General features: G+C 44.9%; 1 protein-coding gene across 1 annotated transcript in view; it reads left to right on the plus strand.

Moving 5' to 3' along the window:
• Positions 1-25102, plus strand: part of LOC310879772 (membrane-associated guanylate kinase, WW and PDZ domain-containing protein 2-like) — a gene marked incomplete at its 3' end in the record, with an annotated part of 206172 nt that overhangs the window by 172141 nt on the left and 8929 nt on the right. The window contains exon 3 of the mRNA XM_083794602.1: positions 22143-22262. Within this exon, the coding sequence (XP_083650728.1) occupies positions 22143-22262 (120 nt within the window). The remainder of the gene's footprint in view (positions 1-22142; positions 22263-25102) is intronic.

The following is a 25102-nucleotide window of genomic DNA, read 5'->3' on the forward strand; positions in this document are numbered from 1 at the left end:
TGTCTTCGCCTGGAAAGGAGCCAGCTTATAGGTGGTCCGGGCATCTGATTAGGATGCCTCTCGTATAGAAACAGTTTGAGCGCCATCTCATCGGCATAGCAGTGATTGTATGCCTCCGGGATTGCGTGTGTGTGTGTGTGTGTGTGTGTGTGTGTGAGAGAGTGAATGTAGCTCCACTGTTCACTCATTAGGCCCTGCATTCACACACACACACACTGTTGTAAACCATGTGTGACACACACGCGACGAGGGCTTTCTCAACCTGAGTATAAATCACGTTCTCTGAAGGGATTTCCTTCCCCTTTTCCCTGCATATTTTATTTACTTTTACCAGGTTATTATTTATTTTGTCGTCCTCCTTCTCCCCTGTGGGTATGTGTCTGAGCAAAAAAGGGAACGCCGCTCTCTCTCTTTTTGCTGCAGGGCTGAAAGCCTCCGATAAGGGCTTTCCATTTGCTTCACACTGGGCTCGGCTGGGCAGGTGTAAAAGACTGCAGCTTAAATTACTCTATGGTTATCTCTCCATGCATGTACAACACACACACGAGACATGGGTGCGTCCTCTCGAGGACTTTCGTACGCCCGCACGTACAAATGTCGAGCATGACCTTTTTGAAGCTCAAGCACATGTGGGTACATCGTATATATACCTGACCCAGACAAGACAGCTAGACGCATGCATGAGCAGTCCATCAGTTACACAGGAGAATCCTCACTGCTATAGTTTACCAGTTTTACCTTTTACGGGTCCATTTTGGCTACATTTCGTATGCCACCTGATGGACAAAAGTGGTGGTGCTTCATGGGTGGGAAGCGATTTTAGTATGACGCGCGGCGGCGTCCGGTTTGTCGCCATCTTGGATTCTAATTGCCGTTAGCACCGATGCTATAGCGAGCTAAGGCGACGCCCGTCCTTGCTCCGGACGATGCCACAAAAGTCCAATCGTGATCACGGGGAAAATCTGAAATTACCTCCAAACGTCGCCGATCTGATCGACACCGCGGACAGCGGCACGTTTTCCTTTTTTTATGGGTTGCCATGTTCTTTGTCACATCATATATCGACAAGCCTACATATGTGACTGTTTCTGACAGAGGCTTTTTTTTTATTCTCGTTTTTTCATGTCATTATGAAAGCAGCGAATCATATAGCTTCAAATTGACATATTGGTTGTTCAGTCTGACCCACCGGTTTTTGAGATATGGCTTAAAGAGTAATGTCTTACAGGAAACAGCAACTTCTGTGGACTCTAACATTACACACACGCATTTATTTCATATTTGCATGTCGATTTTAGCTCTGACATTTATTTCAGACATGCTCTAGTACAGCACAGTATGTATGCCTGTGCTATTAACTCATTTTGTTTTTTCTCCATGACTGTCTCTGTATCAAAAAGAGTCACATATAGTATAAACTGCACTTTCTCCATGTCTCCACTCTCCACACTAGGCTATCACTGTTGCAAGCCAACTGTTGTGTTGCTCAGAAATAGTCTGGTGTCAAAGTGTGTGCAACCTACCGGTATTCAAACATTTGTTATTATTACATGGCACCGAAGCGGTTAGTCAACCAGAACTTTTGCACACACGCACGCACGCACGGGCACGCACATGCAGTCACACGCACGCACGCGCACACACAGACATACAGACACGCACACGCGCGCGCACAGGTCCACGTGAAGGGCAGAATAATCAATCTGAATTATAGTGCTTGACTGTACCATTTGAGACTCACTACTTCCTACAGTAGTTAATAATAAGACAATAATATTTGAAGTCTTTTCAGTTCCCTTTGTTGTCTGACAAGCTGCAGTAACTGTCGTCAGTGTCTTGGAGACCAAACAAAATGAGTCACGCCATCTTTCACTGGACAACATGTGTGTTTTATCATTTTTCTTTCTGGGGGGGGGGGGGGGGGCGGCGTACAAAGCTATTCCTCAAATGTATCTACAGTATACCTTGGCTTCATGAATCAGAATCACAATCCGAGACCGGTATCAAGTCCATTGGGCCTATGTGTATATTTATCTCAATTTGTTGTTATTAACCCATTTTGGGCGGGAACCATGGTGTTAGCATTACGTTATGCTTTAGCTTTTGAAAAATAGCAGATCTACAAGCTCGTAGCGCGCCACTCGGTGGCGCACTACGAGCTTGTAGGTCTGCTATTTTTTTTTAATCGTTTTTTTTCAGAAAACTGTCAGGATTTTAGAATATATTTTTTTAGAATCTGATCTCAGGTCAGAATGGCTTAAGCTGCTCAGCACTTGGATCCCGCGATCCATCATCCATTCATCCTTTCAGACCCGCCACTACGCGGCTGCTTATAGCAGAATTCTCGCACATATATTATTAATTTGATTGACTGCTCCTAATCGCCTCAAAAGTGGCAGAATTAATCATCCCCGAAAATCCCTGTCATTTAGCCTACATTCCACCACGGGGAGGAGGCAGCAGCACTGCTAGTCTAGTATAGCCAGCCCATAGAGCCCCATTGTGAACCCGGACATGTTGAGTACACCAAGGCTTTATGTTATAAATGTTTAGTATGAGTCCCCAGCATGTAGAAACTGATGTTATAAATGTTTAGTATGGGTCCCCAGCATGTAGAAACTGATGTTATAAATGTTGAGTATGGGTCCCCAGCATGTAGAAACTGATGTTATAAATGTTGAGTAGGGGTCCCCAGCATGTAGAAACTGATGTTATAAATGTTTAGTATGGGTCCCCAGCATGTAGAAACTGATGTTATAAATGTTGAGTAGGGGTCCCCAGCATGTAGAAACTGATGTTATAAATGTTGAGTATGGGTGCCAGCATGTAGAAACTGATGTTATATATGTTTAGTATGGGTCCCCAGCATGTAGAAACTGATGTTATAAATGTTTAGTATGGGTCCCCAGCATGTATAAACTGATGTTATAAATGTTTAGTAGGGGTCCCCAGCATGTAGAAACTGATGTTATAAATGTTGAGTATGGGTCCCCAGCATGTAGAAACTGATGTTATAAATGTTTAGTATGGGTCCCCAGCATGTAGAAACTGATGTTATAAATGTTTAGTAGGGGTCCCCAGCATGTAGAAACTGATGTTATAAATGCTTAGTATGGGTCCCCAGCATGTAGAAACTGATGTTATAAATGTTTAGTATGGGTCCCCAGCATGTAGAAACTGATGTTATAAATGTTGAGTATGGGTCCCCAGCATGTAGAAACTGATGTTATAAATGTTTAGTATGGGTCCCCAGCATGTAGAAACTGATGTTATAAATGTTTAGTATGGGTCCCCAGCATGTAGAAACTGATGTTATAAATGTTTAGTATGGGTCCCCATCATGTAGAAACTGATGTTATAAATGTTTAGTATGGGTCCCCAGCATGTAGAAACTGATGTTATAAATGTTTATGTTTAGTATGGGTCCCCAGCATGTAGAAACTGATGTTATAAATGTTTAGTATGGGTCTCCAGCATGTAGAAACTGATGTTATAATGTTTAGTATGGGTCCCCAGCATGTAGAAACTGATGTTATAAATGTTTAGTAGGGGTCCCCAGCATGTAGAAACTGATGTTATAAATGTTTAGTATGGGTCCCCAGCATGTATAAACTGATGTTATAAATGTTGAGTATGGGTCCCCAGCATGTAGAAACTGATGTTATAAATGTTTAGTATGGGTCCCCAGCATGTAGAAACTGATGTTATAAATGTTGAGTATAGGTCCCCAGCATGTAGAAACTGATGTTATAAATGTTTAGTATGGGTCCCCAGCATGTAGAAACTGATGTTATAAATGTTGAGTATGGGTCCCCAGCATGTAGAAACTGCCGGATGCTAACTTGCATAATTATGTTGGGCAATTTTCATAATTGGCATAATATGTGACCATACCAATTACAACCTATAGAAGGCAAAATATTCAAAATGTCATCATGCTTTATGTAGCATGTGATGTGTCAAACTAGGGGGTTTTCATGATGCTGAATCCATTCCAAGCTTTAGTTTAGCAAAAAAACGGCCATGCCCACTGACATCACATTTGTGATGACGGCAATAGCCGTTTTGAGCCCAATGAGTGATTTTTTTAGCAAAACTAATGCTTGGAATGGATTCAGCATCATGAAAACCCCCTAGTTTGACATGTCACAATAAAGCACGATGACATTTTGAATAATTTGCCTTCTATAGGTTGTTAATGGTATAGTCACATATTATGCCAATTACGAAAATTGCTCGACATAATGCAAGTTATAGCATCCGGCAGTTTCTACATGCTGGCTGACCCACATACTCAACATTTATAACATAAAACGTTGGTGTACTCAACATGTCCGGGTTCACATTCTGGCTACTAGACTATATATACTTAGCGTTGGCTGGAGGAGTGAGGCGGAGAGCTGTGGGCAGAGAACAAAGCCGCTGCAGGGGAGAAAGGGACTGCTACTCTCTTCACTGGCAGAAATCAGTGAGGCTGGATATTCAACACCACTCTATGGATTTTATCCAATTCTGGACGGGAACCCCTTTTTTGGTGGTTGACCTGAGATCAGATTCTAAAAGTGTCTTCTATACATCCTGACAGTTTTCTGAAAAAGATATATGTTTCTATGTCAGTCATTCTTCGACTTTTCTAAAATAGCAGCCATACAAGCTCGTAGCGCGCCACTCGGTGGCGCGCTATGAGCTTGTAGATCTGCTATTTTTCAATAGCTAAAGCATAACATAATGCTAACACCATTATGTTATACTTTAGCTATTGAAAAATAGCAGATCTACAAGCTCGTATAGACTATTTTTTCAATCGTTGAAAATGTGGTGCAAGTCTTATGAATATATATTCTTTCACAGTGAGCGTTTTTAACTCAAATCTTTGCTTCTGGGGTGGGGGGGGGGTCTCTGGAAGAACATATTTTCAGATGGGGGGGGGGGGGGGGGGGGGTGAGGTCGGGCGGCCAATTACATGTAATTTCTGGGGTCCTTGACATGAAATATTGAGCACCACCGATATAGAAACACAGGTATTTCAGAAAACTGTCATGATGTATAGAAGACATTTTTAATTTCGACGTCAGGCCTAAATGGGTTATATAGCGCACCATAAAGAACCCCGTTGGAAAAGTATATATGGCATGAGACAATTTCTCCACGGGGGGGAAATTGGATTAGGCCTTTTTTTTTTCTCTCACTCTCTCTCTCTCTCTACGATAACTCTCTCCCTTTCTCTCCCTCTCAATCTCCTTGTCACTCTATCCGCCACCAAGCCACCGCCATTAGTCCGTATGAGAGGAACCGAAAAACACGTTTGAAAGTGGCCATAGAGCGAGCACCACTCAAAGGGTCTAATTAACCAACTGCTTCCTCCGTCATGTGTTGCCTCCAACATACAGTACCCTCTCTGTCACCTTCCAACATGTAAACTTCAACAGAACTCTTTATTGTCTATAATGCAAATCATTTTCTCTTTAGCCATTATTTGGTCTGGGCAGTGCATGGGGCACGGCAGGTAACCCTGGAATATTCCACCAACCAAATGTCTTTGTCCAAGAGCGAGTATATATAAACTTTATTACAGGCTCGTGGCCCACAGGGTAAGACAGTACATCACAAATAGGAGAATACAAATAAAAATAAATAAAAAAATACAGTACATTTACCCAGCCCAAGAGGTTACTACTCTAGGCGAGGCTCTTATACGGCAGGAGGGAAGAGAGAGAGAGAGAGAGCTCATGAATTATTTTACACAATGATTATTGTTTTGGTGTGTTGTTTTTGACAACTTTTGTGCAGGTTTTTATTTGGTCTGTTTCCATGTCGGAGGGCTGATAACCCATGGAACGCAGCGTGCCCAACGCCATTAACGTCCCACGTGAAGTGTGCACGCGTGTTCCTTTCATTTATTCATGTATTTCCTTTCAAAGTCAGAGCCATGGTAATAATGCCCCGACCCCCCCCCCCCACCCCCTCAATTTGTTTTGCGACCGTGTAGTAACATCTTCACACGGCGTGCGCGCACAAACGGGTCACACGCTGTCGCTGAAGTGAGGTCGTGGCAAAATAGCTTCTTTTTTTTTCCTCTGCTGCGCCGAGGTCGTCCTCTCCACTTCTCTGTCACGGTTGTAATTGGCACAGCTGTGCAGGGTGGAAGCCTCTCACCAAAGCAGGGGGGGGGGGGGAGGGAGAGAGAGATAGAGAGAGAGAGAGAGAGGGAACCTATAAGCCCCTGTGCATCTTTATTCACCGCCTCCCCGCTGAGCCTCATGTGCAGTTAATTGGAGTCACCGTTAAACAAGTGGGACGGGAGAGCGCTGGTCTTATATAGAAGACGAACATCTCAACCCCCTGCAGCCGGCTCTCTCGGTGCCTCAAAGGCAGAGTGTGTAAACCCACGGCGCCATGTGTGTGTGTGTGTGTGTCAGTAATGAGCAGATGTTTAACTTTCTTGTTTTGGGGATTTTAGCTGATGATTTTGACAGGGGGGGGGGGGGGTATTCGAACATGTGGCCAAATATGTATTTATTTACAAAATGATATAGCGATTTATTTTTATATTATTTACCCCAAGAAATTACATCTGGCCACAAAAGATCACGGGATCTACTGAATGTGTCAAACTGACATATTGAGCCTATGACACACATGGCTCCATTTTCTCCAAAGTTAAACCCCTTATCCCTAAACTACAGTCTACAAGCTCACAACGTGTCGATGTACAGTAGATTGGCTAGTTGAACTATGTTCAAAATAGTTAAAAAAGGCAAAGAAGTTTAGGGATAAGGGGTTTAGCGGCTTCCCCCCAGTAGGCCACCTTCACATTCAGTAGATCCTGTGATATTTTGTGGCCAGATGTAATTTCTTGGGGTCTAGTAGGACTATAATAAATAATAAAAAAATAAATCTCTATAAAATGTCGTAAAAAAAATCACACCCGTGTGAACTGAGTGGTGCAACTCCCCTCTCCCCCCCCCCCCCCCTTCCTCTCTCTCTCTCTCTCTCTCTCTCTCTCATTAGCAGTGCAGCACTATCTCTCTCTCTGTTTCTGGCACAACAGCGCCCCTACTGGTACTAATAGTCATACTCGTGCTCATTAACGTCACATACATAGGCGGACACATAGGTGAACAACACGGACATTGCTGTTCCTTGGAGTGGTTGCACCACTCAAAAATACATATTTAGCCCCATGCTCGAATGCCCCCGTTCCCCCGTCAAATACTGCTAAAATCCCTAAAATGAAAGAAAGCAGCAAATGTTAAAAAAATGTACACAAAAACTAAAGTTGTCCTTTTAACCCCTATAGCATTAATGAGCCAAGAGGCCTCTCTGTAGGAGATTATTTCCACCCCCCGTGGCGTGCAATGATTATTCCAACCCTGATTCTGCTGACCCCACTCACTGGGATGTTATTAACTAATCCTATTCCTCGGCCTATAGGTGTGGGAGGTTTCTCAACGTATAGGAACGTCCACATTAAATTGGCTCTCCTTGATATCGCAGCTGCCGACCGAATGGGGACACAACCGGGCTGGATAAACGGTACATCCTGGATATATATATATATATATAACGAGAGCTCTGCGCCGGTGGGTGTGCATGAGCGTAAATGGGGTCGAACAGGGTTCATATCATTTACCGTGGGTCTGCCGTCTGGTATAGAGAGCGGGGGCCCATATCTGAGCCCCGCGCAGCCAGGCTAACCCGTAGCGACGGGCGGGGGGTTATAAAGGCATAAAGGGAATCATGTACGGTCCTGACAAAACAGATTGTGTCATTGGGCGGTAATGTGCACTCTGGCCAACGTGTGGCCCTGGCGCGGGGGGGGGGGGGGGGGGGGGGATTAGGCTGACACAGCAGTATGCTCACGGTCCCCTAATGACTTCCACGTGCGCACACACGGACGCAGGCACACGCGCACACACACACACACACGCAGAGCCTGAACATCTAAATGGATGACATCAGCTTCCTCTTAATCTCTCTGTCTGTCTGCATCTGTCTGGTCCCCTCTCTCTCTCCCTCTCCCTCTCTCTGTCTATCTCTCTTTTTCCACGCTTTCCTCTGCCTTCCGCTCTGTCTCTTCATACCGGTGCTGGCTGGTGGCTGTCGGTGTGTGCATATAGTACCGCGCGCGCGCGCGTGTGTGTGTGTGTGTGTGTGCGTGCGCGCACACAGTGGGTTCTTGGGCATTCCGTTGGAACTGGAGGAAGAGTGGAATAGGTGTGGAGGACCGTGGAGGAAATAGGAGTAACCGTGATTGTTTTTTTTTTTTTTTTTTTAGTCTCCTGAATGATTTAAGCAACGTTCTCAGCTTATATACAGCCGTCAGTGAAACGACACAACATGGCTTTTCTTCAACTCAAATGAATTGCGACGTGTCTCTCCGAGGCACGGCGCGACTGTCACGCGGGACGCGTCTTCCTAATTCTTAACGTTTTCTTCTCCCGTCATCCATGCATGCAACATCCACGGGGAAACTTTGAGATGTTGAGATGCAGAGCGATCCGTTTTAGTGGGCACGTGTGGAGATAAAAGAAATGAAAGAAGAAAGGTTGGTGGAGTTGATGAGTTTGACGTGTGATAAAAGCAAGCCATTTAGCACGTCTTCCTTCTTCTCGCATACGGCACTTAAAGGGAACCACGCTAAAGGAAAGGAGTTGGAGTTGGCAGCAACATGTGCCTCTCCGTTAGCGCTACGAGGATAACATCACCATGACGTCTCTCTCTACAGGGGGTAGGTTTGGTTGGGAGTGTGTATACATTTGCTCCGCTGTGTGTGTGTGTGTGTGTGTACTTGGTATATCTTATCGGGCTCCGGTGTTATAAAAGCTGCGTATCACACTGACAGTTTATGCTTCTATAAATCAGTGGTTCTCGACCAGTGGTTCCCTCGGGGGACCTGGGGGGGGGGGGGGTTCTTCCACGTGGTCATCGGTCTCCCGCTAAATGATGGTGAGAGTTGGTAACCAAGTGGACCCCTCATGGGTCTTTAACTCTCGAGAGCGTAAAATGACCATTGCAGGTCCATTTGGTTTCATAATTGTTAAACATCTGCATTACTTCTACACACAAGTCTACTTTAGTTTTTTTTTGCAACTGAATGTCTGGAAAATGGAAATGAAGAGTTTACATATACTGTAGTACAAACGGTACACACATACTGTACACCTTCCCTATCTGGTTTCAGTATTGTGTATAGTCTCTATTATTAAGGTTATTGTAGCGGTAGATTTATATTGGGGTCCCGGAGGGGGGCGGGGGTCCCGAGACAGTGCCAAAGCATCTCCGGGGGTCCCCGGCCAAAAACGTTGAGAACCCCTGTCCTATGGTATACCAACATCAACAGCATGGAATTGTGTGACAAAATCTTTTCCAACAATAACAAAACATTCTAAGTCTTGGGTCTGAGAGGCTATAAATGTCATCACATGGTGGTCCGTGGCTCAAATGCACAAAAAGTAATGGACCTTGATATGAAAATGGTTGAAAATGACCACATGTGACGTTTACACTGTTCCACTGTGACGGCTTCTGTTTGTCTGCCAAGTTGAGATGTATAGTCATCGTTGATGTTCTTCATACAACAATATCACCATACTGTATAATGGCGGACCCTTTATTGATGAGCGTTCTGACTCTGTCAGAGATTAAAACAGGGTGCATTTTACATTATAGTTAAGGGACGCAACAAAACAACGACCTCTGCATCCACGGGATGCACTTCTGTACCACTGTACTGTTTTTTTTATTATCTAGTTTATTTTACTATAGCTTTAGTTATAATAATCATTTCTTCTTCTGTTTTCTACATGAATATAACATAACCATATAAAATGAAATGGGACTTAAATGCTGCAATTTGTAAAGAATGGTAAAATATGACTCCTAACGTCGTTGGAGTGGGACTCATCAAATGTCCCTGGGACTCATTTCTTAAAGAGCATCCCTGCAGCATCCCGGGACTCATTACATTGAAAACCTATTGACATCACTGCTCTGTGACAAGCCCATCTGTCACTTGCACCGACTCTCAGCCCCAGGCTTAGCTGTTGACTGTTTGACTGTATCCTCTCCAGTCCAACATTAAGGGTGACCTTGACATTTGAACTAACTACAATTTACAATTTAGGCATTTAGCAGACGCTCTTAATCCAGAGCGACTTACAATAAGCAAGAACAAAAGCATGGGAATACATCACAAAAAGCATTTATCATAAAACATGCGTAAGCTAAGAAAGTAACAGTGGAATATCTATATTATGAGACTATACATATAAACTATACAGTATATATATATTATATATACTACTATGCTATACATATGTACTATGGCGTGCTATGACTATATACAATGCAATTATAGTGCCGTCTACATAACATGCTATAAGTCTGTATCAGATGCTATCTAAGTCTACAGAAATGCTATCTAAGGGGGTAGGGTAAGTGCTATGGGCCATGATGGAGTCTAAAAAGGTGGGTTTTCAGACTATGGCGGAAGATTGGGAGTGATGCTGCAGTTCTGACTGCAATGGGAAGTGCATTCCACAGTTTTGGAGCCAGAAGGGAGAAGAGTTTGGGACGTGTGGAGCGTTGTCCCGGCTAAGTCACTAAGGCAGTGCTACTGTACTCAGTCATACTCGTGGTACAATGTTACATTGTACGTACAGTAACATTTTCATATTCATAAATCATAGCCCTATTCTAACACAAATGCACACGTGCACGCACCCACGCACGCACGCCTATTGGCAAACATTGTGAGCTTGAAGATCAGCTATTTTCAAAAGATTCATATGCATTTGAAAACTTATGGGACTTTCTTTATAATGAGTACTTTCTACTGTTAAGTATATTTTGATGACTTTGACTTTGGGGCAGAGGTTGGCATCCAGGGAGTGAGTGTGTGTGTGTGTGTGTGTGTGTGTGTGTGTGTGTGTGTGTGTGTGTGTGTGTGTGTGTGTGTGTGTGTGTGTGTGTGTGTGTGTGTGTGTGTGTGTGTGTGTGTGTGTGTGTGTGTGTGTGTGTGTGTGTGTGTGTGTGTGTGTGTGTGTGTGTGTGTGTGTGTGTGTGTGTGTGCGCAAAACTAGGCATCGACCAGGTTAACTGTGCCGGAGATTAGCTGGTAACCAAGTTTTGGTTTTCCGAATGCGGAAGTGGAGCGTTCTTCCGGGTGCTTCAAAACGCTGAGCTACTTCCATTGAAATGAACCCATTCTGGACGGGAACCCCTTTTGGTGTTTTATGCATTATGTAATACTTTTAGCTATTGAAAAATAGCAGATCTACAAGCTCATAGTGCGGCACCGAGTGGCGCGCTACGAGCTCGTAGGTCTGCTTGTAGGACCTGTCACTCCCGGTACGCTCTCTATCCTCTATAACTCTATATGGAGTCCACATCGTACGGAGAAGAAGGCAACTTGTTGTCTTACTTACAGCCTAGCCTCTCCAGGAAAACGGTGGCGGTTGGCAGCACCAGCGACCTACAGTACACATGGGGAATGAATTGGCAAGGGGTATTTGTTGTGAGTTTGACAGGCAGCAAAATAAATTACAAAGTGACTTTGAGCAAAACCCCAAGTAACCTTTTACTCTGAGAAAGGAGGAACAATAAAGAGCCATGGCATAATCCTCATAATACACCCGGAGGAGTGCTTAGAATATAAAATATTATCCAATTAAAGGACACCATGTCAACTTTTATGACATGATAATGTACGTGATGTGTCGCGGCTCGAACTTTAGCACCCACCGAAATGTAAGGAGCGCCAACAATTTATGTAATAGATTTTTTTTCATTGATTAACAAACAGCCATTTAACATTGCAATTTACAAGTAACATAAACCATTGAAAGATTCCTTAAAAACGCCTGCTATACACCACCATCGGGGCTTTACACAATATCTTGGGTCCAGGATTAAAATCTCCTTTACTTTATTTGTTCGTAAATACACTGGATTTAGCAAAGATGCTCATTTATATCCGCAGTCCCCACACAAAACATACAATCGAATCAGGCAGACAGACAGTAGAATACATTACATTAGTAAACAACGCATAAAAACATACACGAACAATGTACAAAGGTATGAAGTGCATCTATATGGTTTAGCAGTGTTTTTATAGGGCAATACAACATTGTAACTATAAAGTAACTTGTGCATAAAGTGCAGTATTGCTGTGATTTTTACAGCACATTCAGATTTTAGCTGTAGTCTTTTGAATGGTTTCCATTAAGTCACCTGGAATGTTTTAGTGTTAGTCTTGTTTTAGTCTACAGTTGATTTAGGCGACTAAAATGCATTTTGGTGGGCCTTGATGCCGTCGTAAAATGGCCGATTTTACATGCACTCACTGAAAATAGCAGATCTACAAGCTCACACCGCGTCACGCTGTGGCACATTGTGAGCTTGTAGATCTGCTATTTTCTGCATGTAACCAAGTGTAAAATCACTTGTGTTTCATTTAGTTTCCATTTAGTTTTCAGTGAAAAAAGGTATAGTCGACGAACATTTTTTGTCATAGTATTAGCCGACCAACTCAACACTGGCGCCATAGCATGTATAGGTCCTGTGTCTGCCTCCCGGCCGAGGCTACAGTGGTGGCCATGCAGCGGTGTCTTTTTTCTCAGCGGTGTCAATAGGTACCCCTGGTTCCTCAGTGGTGTGAATAGGTACCCCTGGGTCCTCAGTGGTGTGAATAGGTACCCCTGGTTCCTCAGTGGTGTGAATAGGTACCCCTGGGTCCTCAGTGGTGTGAATAGGTACCCCTGGTTCCTCAGTGGTGTGAATAGGTACCCCTGGGTCCTCAGTGGTGTGAATAGGTGGTGTGAACCTGGTTCCTCAGTGGTGTGAATAGGTACCCCTGGGTCCTCAGTGGTGTGAATAGGTACCCCTGGTTCCTCAGTGGTGTGAATAGGTACCCCTGGGTCCTCAGTGGTGTGAATAGGTACCCCTGGGTCCTCAGTGGTGTGAATAGGTACCCCTGGGTCCTCAGTGGTGTGAATAGGTACCCCTGGGTCCTCAGTGGTGTGAATAGGTACCCCTGGGTCCTCAGCAGGGTGAATAGGTACCCCTGGGTCCTCAGCGGTGTCAATAGGTACCCCTGGGTCCTCAGCAGGGTGAATAGGTACCCCTGGGTCCTCAGCGGTGTGAATAGGTACCCCTGGGTCCTCAGCGGTGTCAATAGGTACCCCTGGGTCCTCAGCGGTGTGAATAGGTACCCCTGGGTCCTCAGCGGTGTCAATAGGTACCCCTGGTTCCTCAGCGGTGTCAATAGGTACCCCTGGTTCCTCAGCGGTCGTGCTGTACACACCTATTCCGGGTAGTCGACAGCACGTCACCTGCCTGGTTGTTATAGTCTCTGAGGAATTGAAACCGGTGGACCCTGTTGTAAACGAGTGTATTCCTTTATCAAGGTGTCATTTAATTGTCACAGTAACAGTGTTTGTATTGAGTTGTGAATTGTACCCATTCTGCATACTGTGAATACAAATATTCAATCAATCAATCATTCAGTCGAGCCTAGCTCCTGACTGTCACGCGTGGATGATGCGCTTCCAGTTAGGGGAGGGAGGGGGGGGGCGACGGTAGGCCATGGCTCTTTAGCCGACTGGTAACGTGCGCGCCATAGGGACGAATTCATTCATTAACCCATTTTGAAGATTTGTGCAACATTTTCACGTTTATTCAAAAAATAGCAGATCTACAAGTGCCGTGCTACGAGCCACTGCACCCCCTGCGTGTGTCGAATTTGAAGTCGGTGGGGCGAATGGTTCTCGAGTTACGTGGGTTACACACAGGCAGACGTACAGACAGATATTTGGTGCATTTATAGATAAATGTTAGAAAATTAGCAGATCTACAAGCTCTCGGTGCTGCGCTATGAGCTTGGTTTCCGGGGGCAATTACATATAATTCTGGGGGTCCTTGACATAAAAATGTTTGAGCAACACTGCTCAAACTTTGAGTTTGAGCACCACATAGAAACGTAGGTTTTTCTGATAAACTGTTAGGATTTAGAAGCCTTTTTCTCGTAGAATCGGCCTCAGGTCTAAATGGGTTTTGACTTTGACTTGAACTGGTCTAAAAGGGAATGTTTTTTAGTGGTCTAGGCTTAGTTTAGACGTTGATTAGCTGGTGTTTAAGCGTCTATACCATATACTGTATATAGACCATCTGTTGACATGATGTTGTTTCAACGTCTAATTTTTGCTTTGCCAACAGGGCAAATTGGCTTCGGTCATTATGGTTAGCCTGCAGTAAATCAACCATAATATCAATCTAACTTTTATTCCAATGAAACCACCTCGCGTCCTGCTCAATAGACTCTTAATATCGCCTAACCTGGGTCTAATCATGGTTGATTACGGGCCACATCGTCTGTGAAATCAGCGAATGTGTCTTGTATAGGCACGTTTAGCAGTACAGTATCTCCCACGCTCGCTACCCCCGTGAAAGGGAGCGAGCTCGGTCGAAAGCGGCTTTCCGTGGCACGGCGAGGCGCGGCCCGAGGTTCAGCGGGCGGAGGCCATGCAGCAAGCGGCTCGCTAATACATATCCCTCTAAAGCCGACGAATTAAGAAAAGGCCCGTCACTTCCTAGCCGGCTAATGGCTATAGATTAGCAGGACTACACAACGGAGTCAAATGCTGACGTTTTCGTCTGCCTGTCAAAGCAGAGGGATTAGGATATGAATGGAGTACCTCTGGCCCCGAGGCTGCTGCCCACCACACTGGGCCTTGTGATAACAACACAAGCAGGGATGATGTGCTGGCCCGTTCTCCATGCTTTTGCTTTAACCCATTTATAGGCCTGACGTCAACGTTTAAAAAGAATGTCTTCTAAATTCGGACAGTTTTCCCGAAATACCTATGTTTTCTGTATTAGTGGTGCTCAATATTTCATGTCAAGGACCCCAAAGATTATATGTAATATGCCTCCGTCCCCCATCTGAAAATATGTTGTTCCAGGGACCCCCCTCCCCAGAAGCAAAGATTTGAGTTAAAAAAAAAATATATATATTCCAAATGTGTGTCACATTTTCACGATTTTTCAAAAATAGCAGACCTACAAGCTCGTAGCGCGCCACTCGGTGGCGCGCTATGAGCTTGTAGATCTGCTGTTTTTCAATAGCTAAAGCATAACATAATGCTAACACCAAAAGGGGTTCCCGCCCCAAAATGTGTTAACACTGGTTTTTCAGCCTTTTCCATTATCGAGGTCCATTATTTATTTGCCATTTGAGCCACAGACCAGTTTTGGTGACATTTAGCCTCTCAGACATGCACAAAACTTCTCATTGTTATATATATTGGATGAGATAAATGCCATGCTGTATCGATGTTGGCACCAGAGAGGGCTATTGGCGAGACATTGTCGTCATAACCGGAAGGAGAGATAACAGGCAAACGTTGATCAAAATAGCAATTCTTCTACATTCTCTAATTCAGTGGGTTTTCAACCAGTGGTCCGCGGGGTCCACCAGTGGTTCTTGAGGGGGGTTCCAGGTGGTCTCCAGCTAGAGTTGGTAACGTTTCAAATCAATACAGCAATTTAATTATGGATTTTTTTCGTTTTTGGGTCTGCGAGGCAAAATCTCATCGAAATGATGGTGGTCCATCTGTGGCTCAAATTGTCAAATAAATAATTAGCCTTGATATGAAAAGGGTTGAAAACCACTGGCCTAGTTGTACACACTTCTTGTAAATTAACTCATCTATAGAGCGTTGCAGTCCCGCCCCCTTTCATGACGACGCCAGGCCCTACTTTCTGAAAAGTCTATGAGGAAAATGAACAGGGATTTCTTTTCCGGGTCTCTCGAGGGGGCGGGACTGCGACGCTCTATTGTGTTTTAGTTTAGTTGTGTTGAGATTATGCAAACAAAACCCCGCAAATGTGGACTTAACTGTACCTCAACCTGATGCATGAAACGGTGTGTGTTTGGAGCTCTGTTTTAGCATGGAGTCAACAAACAAGGTTGAAAACCAGATCAAAGCGAGCCAAGGAAGGCTTTGTCTGACATGTGGGGAGAACTGGAGACGGATATTTCTCAATTGTTGCCGACAGGCATGGCAACACACCGGAGGAGGAGAACACGATTTTGAAATGTTACGCATCAATTTATTAATAACCTAACTTTAGAGCAGTAAGCACAGCGGCGCTGCTCTCTCTCTCTCTCTCTCTCTCTCTCTCAGTGTTTGTAATGTATGTGCGTCCCAAAGGAAATATTGAGCACTAGACAAAGGAGGCGGGCAGCCAGAAATGACACCATTGTGGGAACGGGGCGGGCTGAAGTCCAACGGGAGCAGGACTATAAGAAAGCAGTCCCACTCAGGTCTAGAAATATATACATGTGTACAGTCTTGACTTTAACTCATTCTGACCTGAGATCAGATTCTAAAAATGTCTTCTACATCCTGACAGTTTTCAGAAAAAGCCATGTTTCTATGTGTCAGTCGTTTTTCGATTTTTCAAAAATAGCAGACCTACAAGCTCGTAGCGCGCCACTCGGTGGCGCGCTATGAGCTTGTAGATCTGCTATTTTTCAATAGCTAAAGCATAACATAATGCTAACAGTTTTAGTGTTTTTAATGGTTTTCATTGAATTTTAGTCACATTTTAGTCACTAAAAAGTTAAAGTAAAGTACAAATACCTCAAAATTGTACTTAAGTACAGTACTTAAGTAAAATTACTTAGTTACTTTACACCACTGGGCCTCTCCCTTTACCTCCGTTTCTGGCATTCCCTTGCACTTGCCGCTCTCTCTCTCTTTCTCAACCAGCCTCATTGTCATTTCTCAGACACCATTATCGCACCATATCCTTTTGTCTAGGCCGGGGCTGCGCCTGTCGATTATAATATGCTGCTGCTGCTGCATGATTCTTGCTCAAACGTGAATGTCAATTTTCATCCACAAGAATTTATCACGATTCTCAATTTTTTTCGGTGAAAATATGTATTGTCTTCAGTCTGTAGTTGCTGAACATTACTACATTGACAATGTGGCACCTGGAGCCGACTACTGTGGCTTTAAACAGACACCACAAAGTGCTTGACTTTGCAGCACAGCTTTTTTCATTCATTCAAAATATTCAAGAAGCACTCAATAAATTATAATACATCGCCCGCAAAACACGTGTTGCGACGTGAACTTGTTGTAACCGGCTATTTTCACTATTATTTTTCATCAATTATGTATTATTTAATAGTATTACTTATATCTTGTTTTATAATCGACTGAATCCTTGCTTTGTTGTTATTTGTGCCACCCCCTCCTCCACTCCATATTATTATCCCTGCCTTGATTGCTCAGTTTCACCCTCACCACCCCCACTCGCAGCGAGTTCTACGAGGCACATTCCTCTACGCCGCGAGATAAGGCAGCTTCCGAGTTATTACTGGTCACGCCGAGCGACATATGACTCTACCCAGACTGTCATCAGTAGACATATGACTCTACCCAGACTGTCATCTGTAGACATATGACTCTACCCAGACTGTCATCAGTAGACATATTATGACTCTACCCAGACTGTCATCAGTAGACATATGACTCTACCCAGACTGTCATCAGTAGACATATGACTCTACCCAGACTGTCATCAGTAGACATATGACTCTACCCAGACTGTCATCAGTAGACATATGACTCTACCCAGACTGTCATCAGTAGACCTATGACTCTACCCAGACTGTCATCAGTAGACATATGACTCTACCCAGACTGTCATCAGTAGACATATGACTCTACCCAGACTGTCATCAGTAGACATGTGACTCTACCCAGACTGTCATCAGTAGACATATGACTCTACCCAGACTGTCATCTGTAGACATATGACTCTACCCAGACTGTCATCAGTAGACATATGACTCTACCCAGACTGTCATCTGTAGACATATGACTCTACCCAGACTGTCATCTGTAGACATATGACTCTACCCAGACTGTCATCAGTAGACATATGACTCTACCCAGACTGTCATCTGTAGACATATGACTCTACCCAGACTGTCATCTGTAGACATATGACTCTACCCAGACTGTCATCAGTAGACATATGACTCTACCCAGACTGTCATCAGTAGACATATTATGACTCTACCCAGACTGTCATCAGTAGACATATGACTCTACCCAGACTGTCATCAGTAGACATATGACTCTACCCAGACTGTCATCAGTAGACATATGACTCTACCCAGACTGTCATCTGTAGACATATGACTCTACCCAGACTGTCATCAGTAGACATATGACTCTACCCAGACTGTCATCAGTAGACATATGACTCTACCCAGACTGTCATCAGTAGACATATGACTCTACCCAGACTGTCATCAGTAGACATATGACTCTACCCAGACTGTCATCAGTAGACATATGACTCTACCCAGACTGTCATCAGTAGACATATGACTCTACCCAGACTGTCATCAGTAGACATATGACTCTACCCAGACTGTCATCAGTAGACATATGACTCTACCCAGACTGTCATCAGTAGACATATGACTCTACCCAGACTGTCATCAGTAGACATGTGACTCTACCCAGACTGTCATCAGTAGACATATGACTCTACCCAGACTGTCATCAGTAGACATATGACTCTACCCAGACTGTCATCAGTAGACATATGACTCTACCCAGACTGTCATCAGTAGACATGTGACTCTACCCAGACTGTCATCAGTAGACATATGACTCTACCCAGACTGTCATCAGTAGACATGTGACTCTACCCAGACTGTCATCAGTAGACATATGACTCTACCCAGACTGTCATCAGTAGACATATGACTCTACCCAGACTGTCATCAGTAGACATATGACTCTACCCAGACTGTCATCAGGAGCAACATGTTTGTTGTGAGGATAATCTGGAAGCAGCCAGAAGGGCCCTGCCTCTGCGTCTCTACACTGAAGTATCATTCGTGATTTCTTGCTCTCTCTCTCTCTCTCTCTCTCTCTCTCTCTCTCGCTCTCCTCCGACGAAAACAGGAGATTGATGAATAAACAGGATGCATGCGCACGCAAAAAGTCTCGAAAACATGGCCCCCCCGATCCCGAGACACGCCCGTGGGAATTTGAAAACCACACAAACCCCCGGTAGCCCGAAGCCTCCTCGACACTATGATGAATGCACTATTTAAACTTAATGTGTGTCCCCGTGTGCCGCAAATTAGGGCATTGTAAATTACAATTATATGGCTTCCCCCAGAATAGTGGGGGGGGGGAAGCTTTGCTTTTCACCTTACACCCGAGTCCCCGCACCTACTTTATCACACCTAATAGCCGGGGAACATTCTTTTTGTATTTCAGAGCCATCTTCCACTTAGAGAATAGGATGATTTGCTGGACTGTGTGACCCACATACTCTGAGGATGAAGAAGCATTGTGTGATTGTCTCCACTTAGAGACTTGTCACCGTGGCAAAGTCGCCACCAGAAGATGCGGCTAAATATAGACCCTTGAAAAACATCAAAGGTCCCTCCTTTGAAGTGTGTGCTCGCGCGTGGCGTGTGTGTGTGTGTGTGAGTGTGTGTGTGTGTGTGTGTGTGTGTGTGTGTGTGTGTGTGTGTACACTGTCTGTACAGTGCTCAGTTGACTTGCAGTAAAAAATACTTTTAGTTTCTCCGCTGCGTCCTCTACCGATATTGCCCAGAGAATTGCCTCCATAGAGAATATTTTTCCTCCAGTGAATAAAAATCCCTTTCTGGCCAAAAAGTACAGTTTATACATGTGGTGGGCAGGCTCAGAGTGCGTCCACTAAGGAAAGTAGGCTTCCTAATGACACAACTCGCCTTTGTTTTGGTGAGTAGCAAAAAGTTAATTTTTATTTACGCTAAAGAGGAGAGGTTGGCCTGCATTCATGCGGGCGGCGGAAGTTGAGAGTAAAATATAGCTCTAAATGAAACGCATTAGAGCTATGGACCAGAGCTAGGGATGATGTAGGATCTGACTACTGGACTTCACCGTATAATATGGGTTTCCTGATCAAATGGCTGCCTTTCCTTCCTCCGCTGTTTAGCTAGTAGGCCCTCTGAAAGAACTCTGTTTTTAGCCAAGAGGGTTATTTAAGGTAGAACATAGTTCTAGAGAGAGCTCAGGGATTTGAGGAAAATCACAACGGTGTTGCCGTTGCCACGGCAGTGTCGTATATAACACGTTGTTTTGCCCACAGGTGATAATGATTTTGCTTTGCTTGCATAATTAATATTGTCTCTCTCAACATGGGGGAGTCGGTTACAATCACATCAGAACGTCAGAAGTGCTATACTTGTGAGTTTTCTTTCTCCACTAGGACTGTTTAAATTAACAAATTGCGCTTTAACCCCGTTCATAGCGCGCCACCGCGGCGTGCTACGAGCTTGTAGGTCTGCTATCTTTAAAAAATCGAAGAACGACTGACATAGAAACATGGCTTTTTCAGAAAACTGTCAGGATGTAGAAGACATTTTTAGAATCTGATCTCAGGTCAAAATGGGTTAAAACAACTCTGGCAAGCAGTGATGGTTTTATCAGATTATTTCCCTCCTCGTTATGTAATTGTTTCGTGTTTGAGCAGTCGGACAGCAGACGATGGCAGTACAATATGTACAATGAACATAAATTGGTGGTTTCTTCAGTTCACCTCACATACTGTAGAAGGATTTCTCACATGCTGACTGTATTTGCCCTCTCCTACAGTAGATCTCCCTCTATTAACAAGCCTTGCTCAAATGTGCAACGCTCTTCAGCACCTCAGTGCCTCTATACTACACCATCGTGTCAATTTTTGCTAACCTCTGGCGTTGCCAACGCAACCCCTAATTATCCCACTGGGACAAGGAAGTATTTAAGTAATTATGCAACTCGATTAATTATCATAACCACTCACCAACACACATACATTTCCAGTTATTGGAGCAAAGAGCAAAGACGATAATGGTCAGTCTGGGCTGGCTGAGTCTGTTCTGAAGAGCGTTGCCGGTGTGGTATTTTCCGGCCACTTGTGTCCTGATAGCAGACTTTATTCTTCGTCTGAATGCCTCTCGACATGCTGTCAGTGTCCGCCCTATGCAAATGCATTTGATTTCTCTTCCTGCTGTCCACGTTGCGTCAGCGACCTCCGGTACAACGGGACCTTGAACAGGAGTCAGACCCACTTATGGGGCTGTCACGATTCCACATTTAAGTTGATGATTTATTCTCACACAAACAAATGCGATTAACGATTTCATTGTGTTTTGGGCATTAATTGGACATTGGAACATTCTGAATGGAAAATACATTTCCGTGCACAGGGCAGACATGTCAAATTACTGGCATTCATTTCTATTTCTGCTTTTTTATGTATGCTTTTTTTCCCCAACGTGTACACTATTATGATAAAAATAATTGCGATTAGATGATTGTGCGATAATTGCGACAACCCTACCCACAACTACCCCCGCCTTAGCCATAGCAGATCATGACACAGAGACTGTAGGATCAGAGAAGTATAAGTAAAGCCTTGCCGAGCCATGAGGCCCATATAGTGGCAGGAGCCCATCTCCTGTTTCTGTAGCGTGAGGCAGCTTGATGTACAACTACACCCCCTGGACATGAGTGACGCTAGTATGTCGCAGGGACTTAGGGCCGATTCATACTCCTATTTTACCTCTGTTTCGGAGCTGTAGTGCCGAAATGATTTCGGCTCGTCAGAAATGTTCAGTAGCACCGTAGAGACGACTTCAGGACGGTACCCCCCCCCCGAACCTCAAATGACGTAGGCACCGAACGACTTGTATTCGGCTCTAAAATAGGAGTATGAATCGGCCCTTACCCCCAATCCAACCCTTGATGCTGAGTGCCAAGCAGGGAGTCTTTGGTATGACCCGGCCGGGGTTCGAACCCTCTATACCTCCCGATCTCAGGGCGGACACTCAAACCACAAGGCCCCCCGAGCTGATTAGAACAGAGAGGCCTGTAAATCAAACAGGGTCAGGGTCAACGTGTTTCAACGTCTCTCTATTCTGCTCTGATTCCTTCAGAGTCACGACACATTGGGTCATGTTTATATTAAGAGAGTTCCCCATTCATTCAGGCAGGTCAGGACGCCCTCGCTGTTCTAGCAGGTTACTTAAGGGTAACCCCGCTCCTCTCTCTCTGTCCCCGCAGGCACGACCAGGCAGCCCAAGGAAGGAGAGGTCCCCGGGGTGGATTATAACTTTGTGACCGTCGACCGCTTTGTGGAATTGGAGAAAAGTGGAGCTTTGCTAGAGAGTGGAACATATGAAGGTAAGTCTGTGCTATGGGCTGTGCTATTTTTTATAATCTCTGTGATATAGCCCTGATCTTTCTGATGAAGACCTTTTTAATGAGACCCTCGGCTGTACCCTCAGTCGGCTATACCCCCTCTGGGGGGTAAGAGACTTTACTTGAGTCTCTGTGTTTCAGTAGTGTTTCAGTAGTGAAAACAAGGGAGGGAGGGAGGGAGGGAGGGAGGGAGGGAGGGAGGGAGGGAGGGAGGGAGGGAGGGAGGGAGAGAGAGAGAGAGAGAGAGAGAGAGAGAGAGAGAGAGAGAGAGAGAGAGAGAGAGAGAGAGAGAGAGAGAGAGAGAGAGAGAGAGAGAGAGAGAGAGAGAGAGAGAGAGAGAGAGAGAGAGAGAGAGAGAGAGAGAGAGAGAGAGAGAGAGAGAGAGAGAGAGAGAGAGAGAGAGAGAGAGAGAGAGAGAGAGAGAGAGAGAGAGAGAGAGAGAGAGAGAGAGAGAGAGAGAGAGAGAGAGAGAGAGAGAGCAGTGGTGGCTCGTGAGATTGAATGGAAACTAAAGAGAAGACTTGCAGTTGTGAGAGTCAGGCAAACAAGACAGACATTTACCAAGTACTTTGTTGAGTGTGGAACAGCAGTAGTAGAGATTTATTCTTTGTTGAGTGGTGCAACCACTCCTATACACAGCTATGTGTGTGCCTGGGTCCCTGGCTGTGTCCCTGGGTCCCTGGCTGTGTCCCTGGGTCCCTGGCTGTGTCCCTGGGTCCCTGGCTGTGTCCCTGGGTCCCTGGCTGTGTCCCTGGGTCCCTGGCTGTGTCCCTGGGTCCCTGGCTGTGTCCCTGGGTCCATGGCTGTGTCCCTGGGTCCCTGGCTGTGTCCCGGGGTCCCTGGCTGTGTCCCTGGGTCCCTGGCTGTGTCCCTGGGTCCCTGGCTGTGTCCTGGGGTCCCTGGCTGTGTCCCTGGGTCCCTGGCTGTGTCCCTGGGTCCCTGGCTGTGTCCCTGGGTCCCTGGCTGTGTCCCTGGGTCCATGGCTGTGTCCCTGGGTCCCTGGCTGTGTCCCTGGGTCCCTGGCTGAGTCCCTGGGTCCCTGGCTGTGTTCCTGGGTCCCTGGCTGTGTCCGGGGTCCCTGGCTGTGTCCCTGAGCACGGAAATAGCATTTGTTCACCATCAAGTGTCACTGTTGCACAGCCTAACACACAGACACACACACAGGCCAGGGAGGAGGGCTAGTACAGTACAGTACAGTACATTATTTGTACAGTAGTTAAAACACTACTTTGGCTGGACGGTGGACTGGCCAGGCCAGCCCAAGAGACGCAGATGTTTTTGACTCACTCATTCACTCTCTTGAGTGGTGTTATTGCGAACGCAGTGAGCCACTTACTATGACAGCAAGGGCTGAATGTCTGTGTGTGTGTGTGTGTGTGTGTGTGTGTGTGTGTGTCACGCTGTTACACCACCGGCCCGCCACCAGAGGGCGCAGCTGTAGCACACACACACACACACACACACACACACACACACACACACAGGGCGCAGCTGTAGCACACACACACACACACACACACACAACCACACACACACGAGCTGCGTTCGCTTCACGCGTTTGCGCGTCTTACTTGTACTGTATGGTTGACCGGTTGGCCTTAACAACGGACTAGAGTAGCACGATAACTATAACCATAAATAGAACATTCTAACTGATGTGGACGGCCAGTCCAGACATGAGGATGGAAGTTTGAGACTTCCGTTGCATGAATGCACAGGCCGGTTGTCTTTCATGGAGTACAGCTTTGTTTACTTTCATTAGCCATGGTTAACGCACCTATAGTTCATTTTCAATTAGTTGTTTCAACGTTTCTTTTCTGCGCGTCGAGGGGCAACAACGCATGCGTAGTTACGTGGGCGCGGTCCCGTGAAATTGTTGCGCGTGTGCTCGTTTCGATTCTGAATCTGAAAAGCAAAAATCACATCAAGTGAGGAGCGCTCTCATCATCATACATCATCTCATTCAGTGAGGAGCGCTCTCATCATTGTACTGTACATCATCATACATCATCTCATTCATCACATCAAGTGAGGAGCGCTCTCATCATTGTACTGTACATCATCATACATCATCTCATTCCGGGTCAAACACAAGTTGCGTCCTCACCTTTTGTCTTCAATGTTTGCGTTTACGCAATGTTTGCGTTTCTGTTTAGTGTTTACACACTCAAACACTAAAGAAACTGACCATATTTATTGTCAGTGTGTCGCGGGTTCGACTCCTGATCCCGACGCCCTTTGCTGCGTGTCACTCCCCATCTCTCTCCCCATATATCCTGTCAGCTTACTATATACTACTATATCTTAAAAATACAAAAAATAAATACAACTAGGAATACTGCAAGCTTGGGGATGTTTGATTGATTGATTGAAATATTTATTAACAGTTTGTAGAATTTACAGTACATCTTAAGCACAAACTCAATACAAAGACTGTCAACTGTGAGTGGACGACCCAATTAAGCATTATAGTCAGGGTGATATTTCCAAAAATATGAACGTTGAAGGCAAATCGTGTTAATTTATGGCATACATGTTTTCTAGGGGTATTAAGGTCTGCTGAATCCAAATCTGCTGTATGCCAAGCTCAAAAATGGCCGCTAAGCCCTCAAAATGGACAATTTAAAGATGGCGGCCACCACTATGCTGAAACATAATAAAACGCCTATATTTTTTACTAAACAAGGTAGAAAATATACTGAAATGTCCTTTTTATGTTTTCATTTATGGGGAATACAATGAAATATTCAGATTTATGATAAATTGTAAGGAACAACTGTTATATAGTTTGTATGGTGAAAATTGGCCTGTTTGGCAACGTT

The sequence above is a fragment of the Protomyctophum parallelum genome (assembly GCF_964188405.1).
Source record: "Protomyctophum parallelum genome assembly, chromosome: 22".
Lineage (NCBI taxonomy): Eukaryota > Metazoa > Chordata > Actinopteri > Myctophiformes > Myctophidae > Protomyctophum > Protomyctophum parallelum.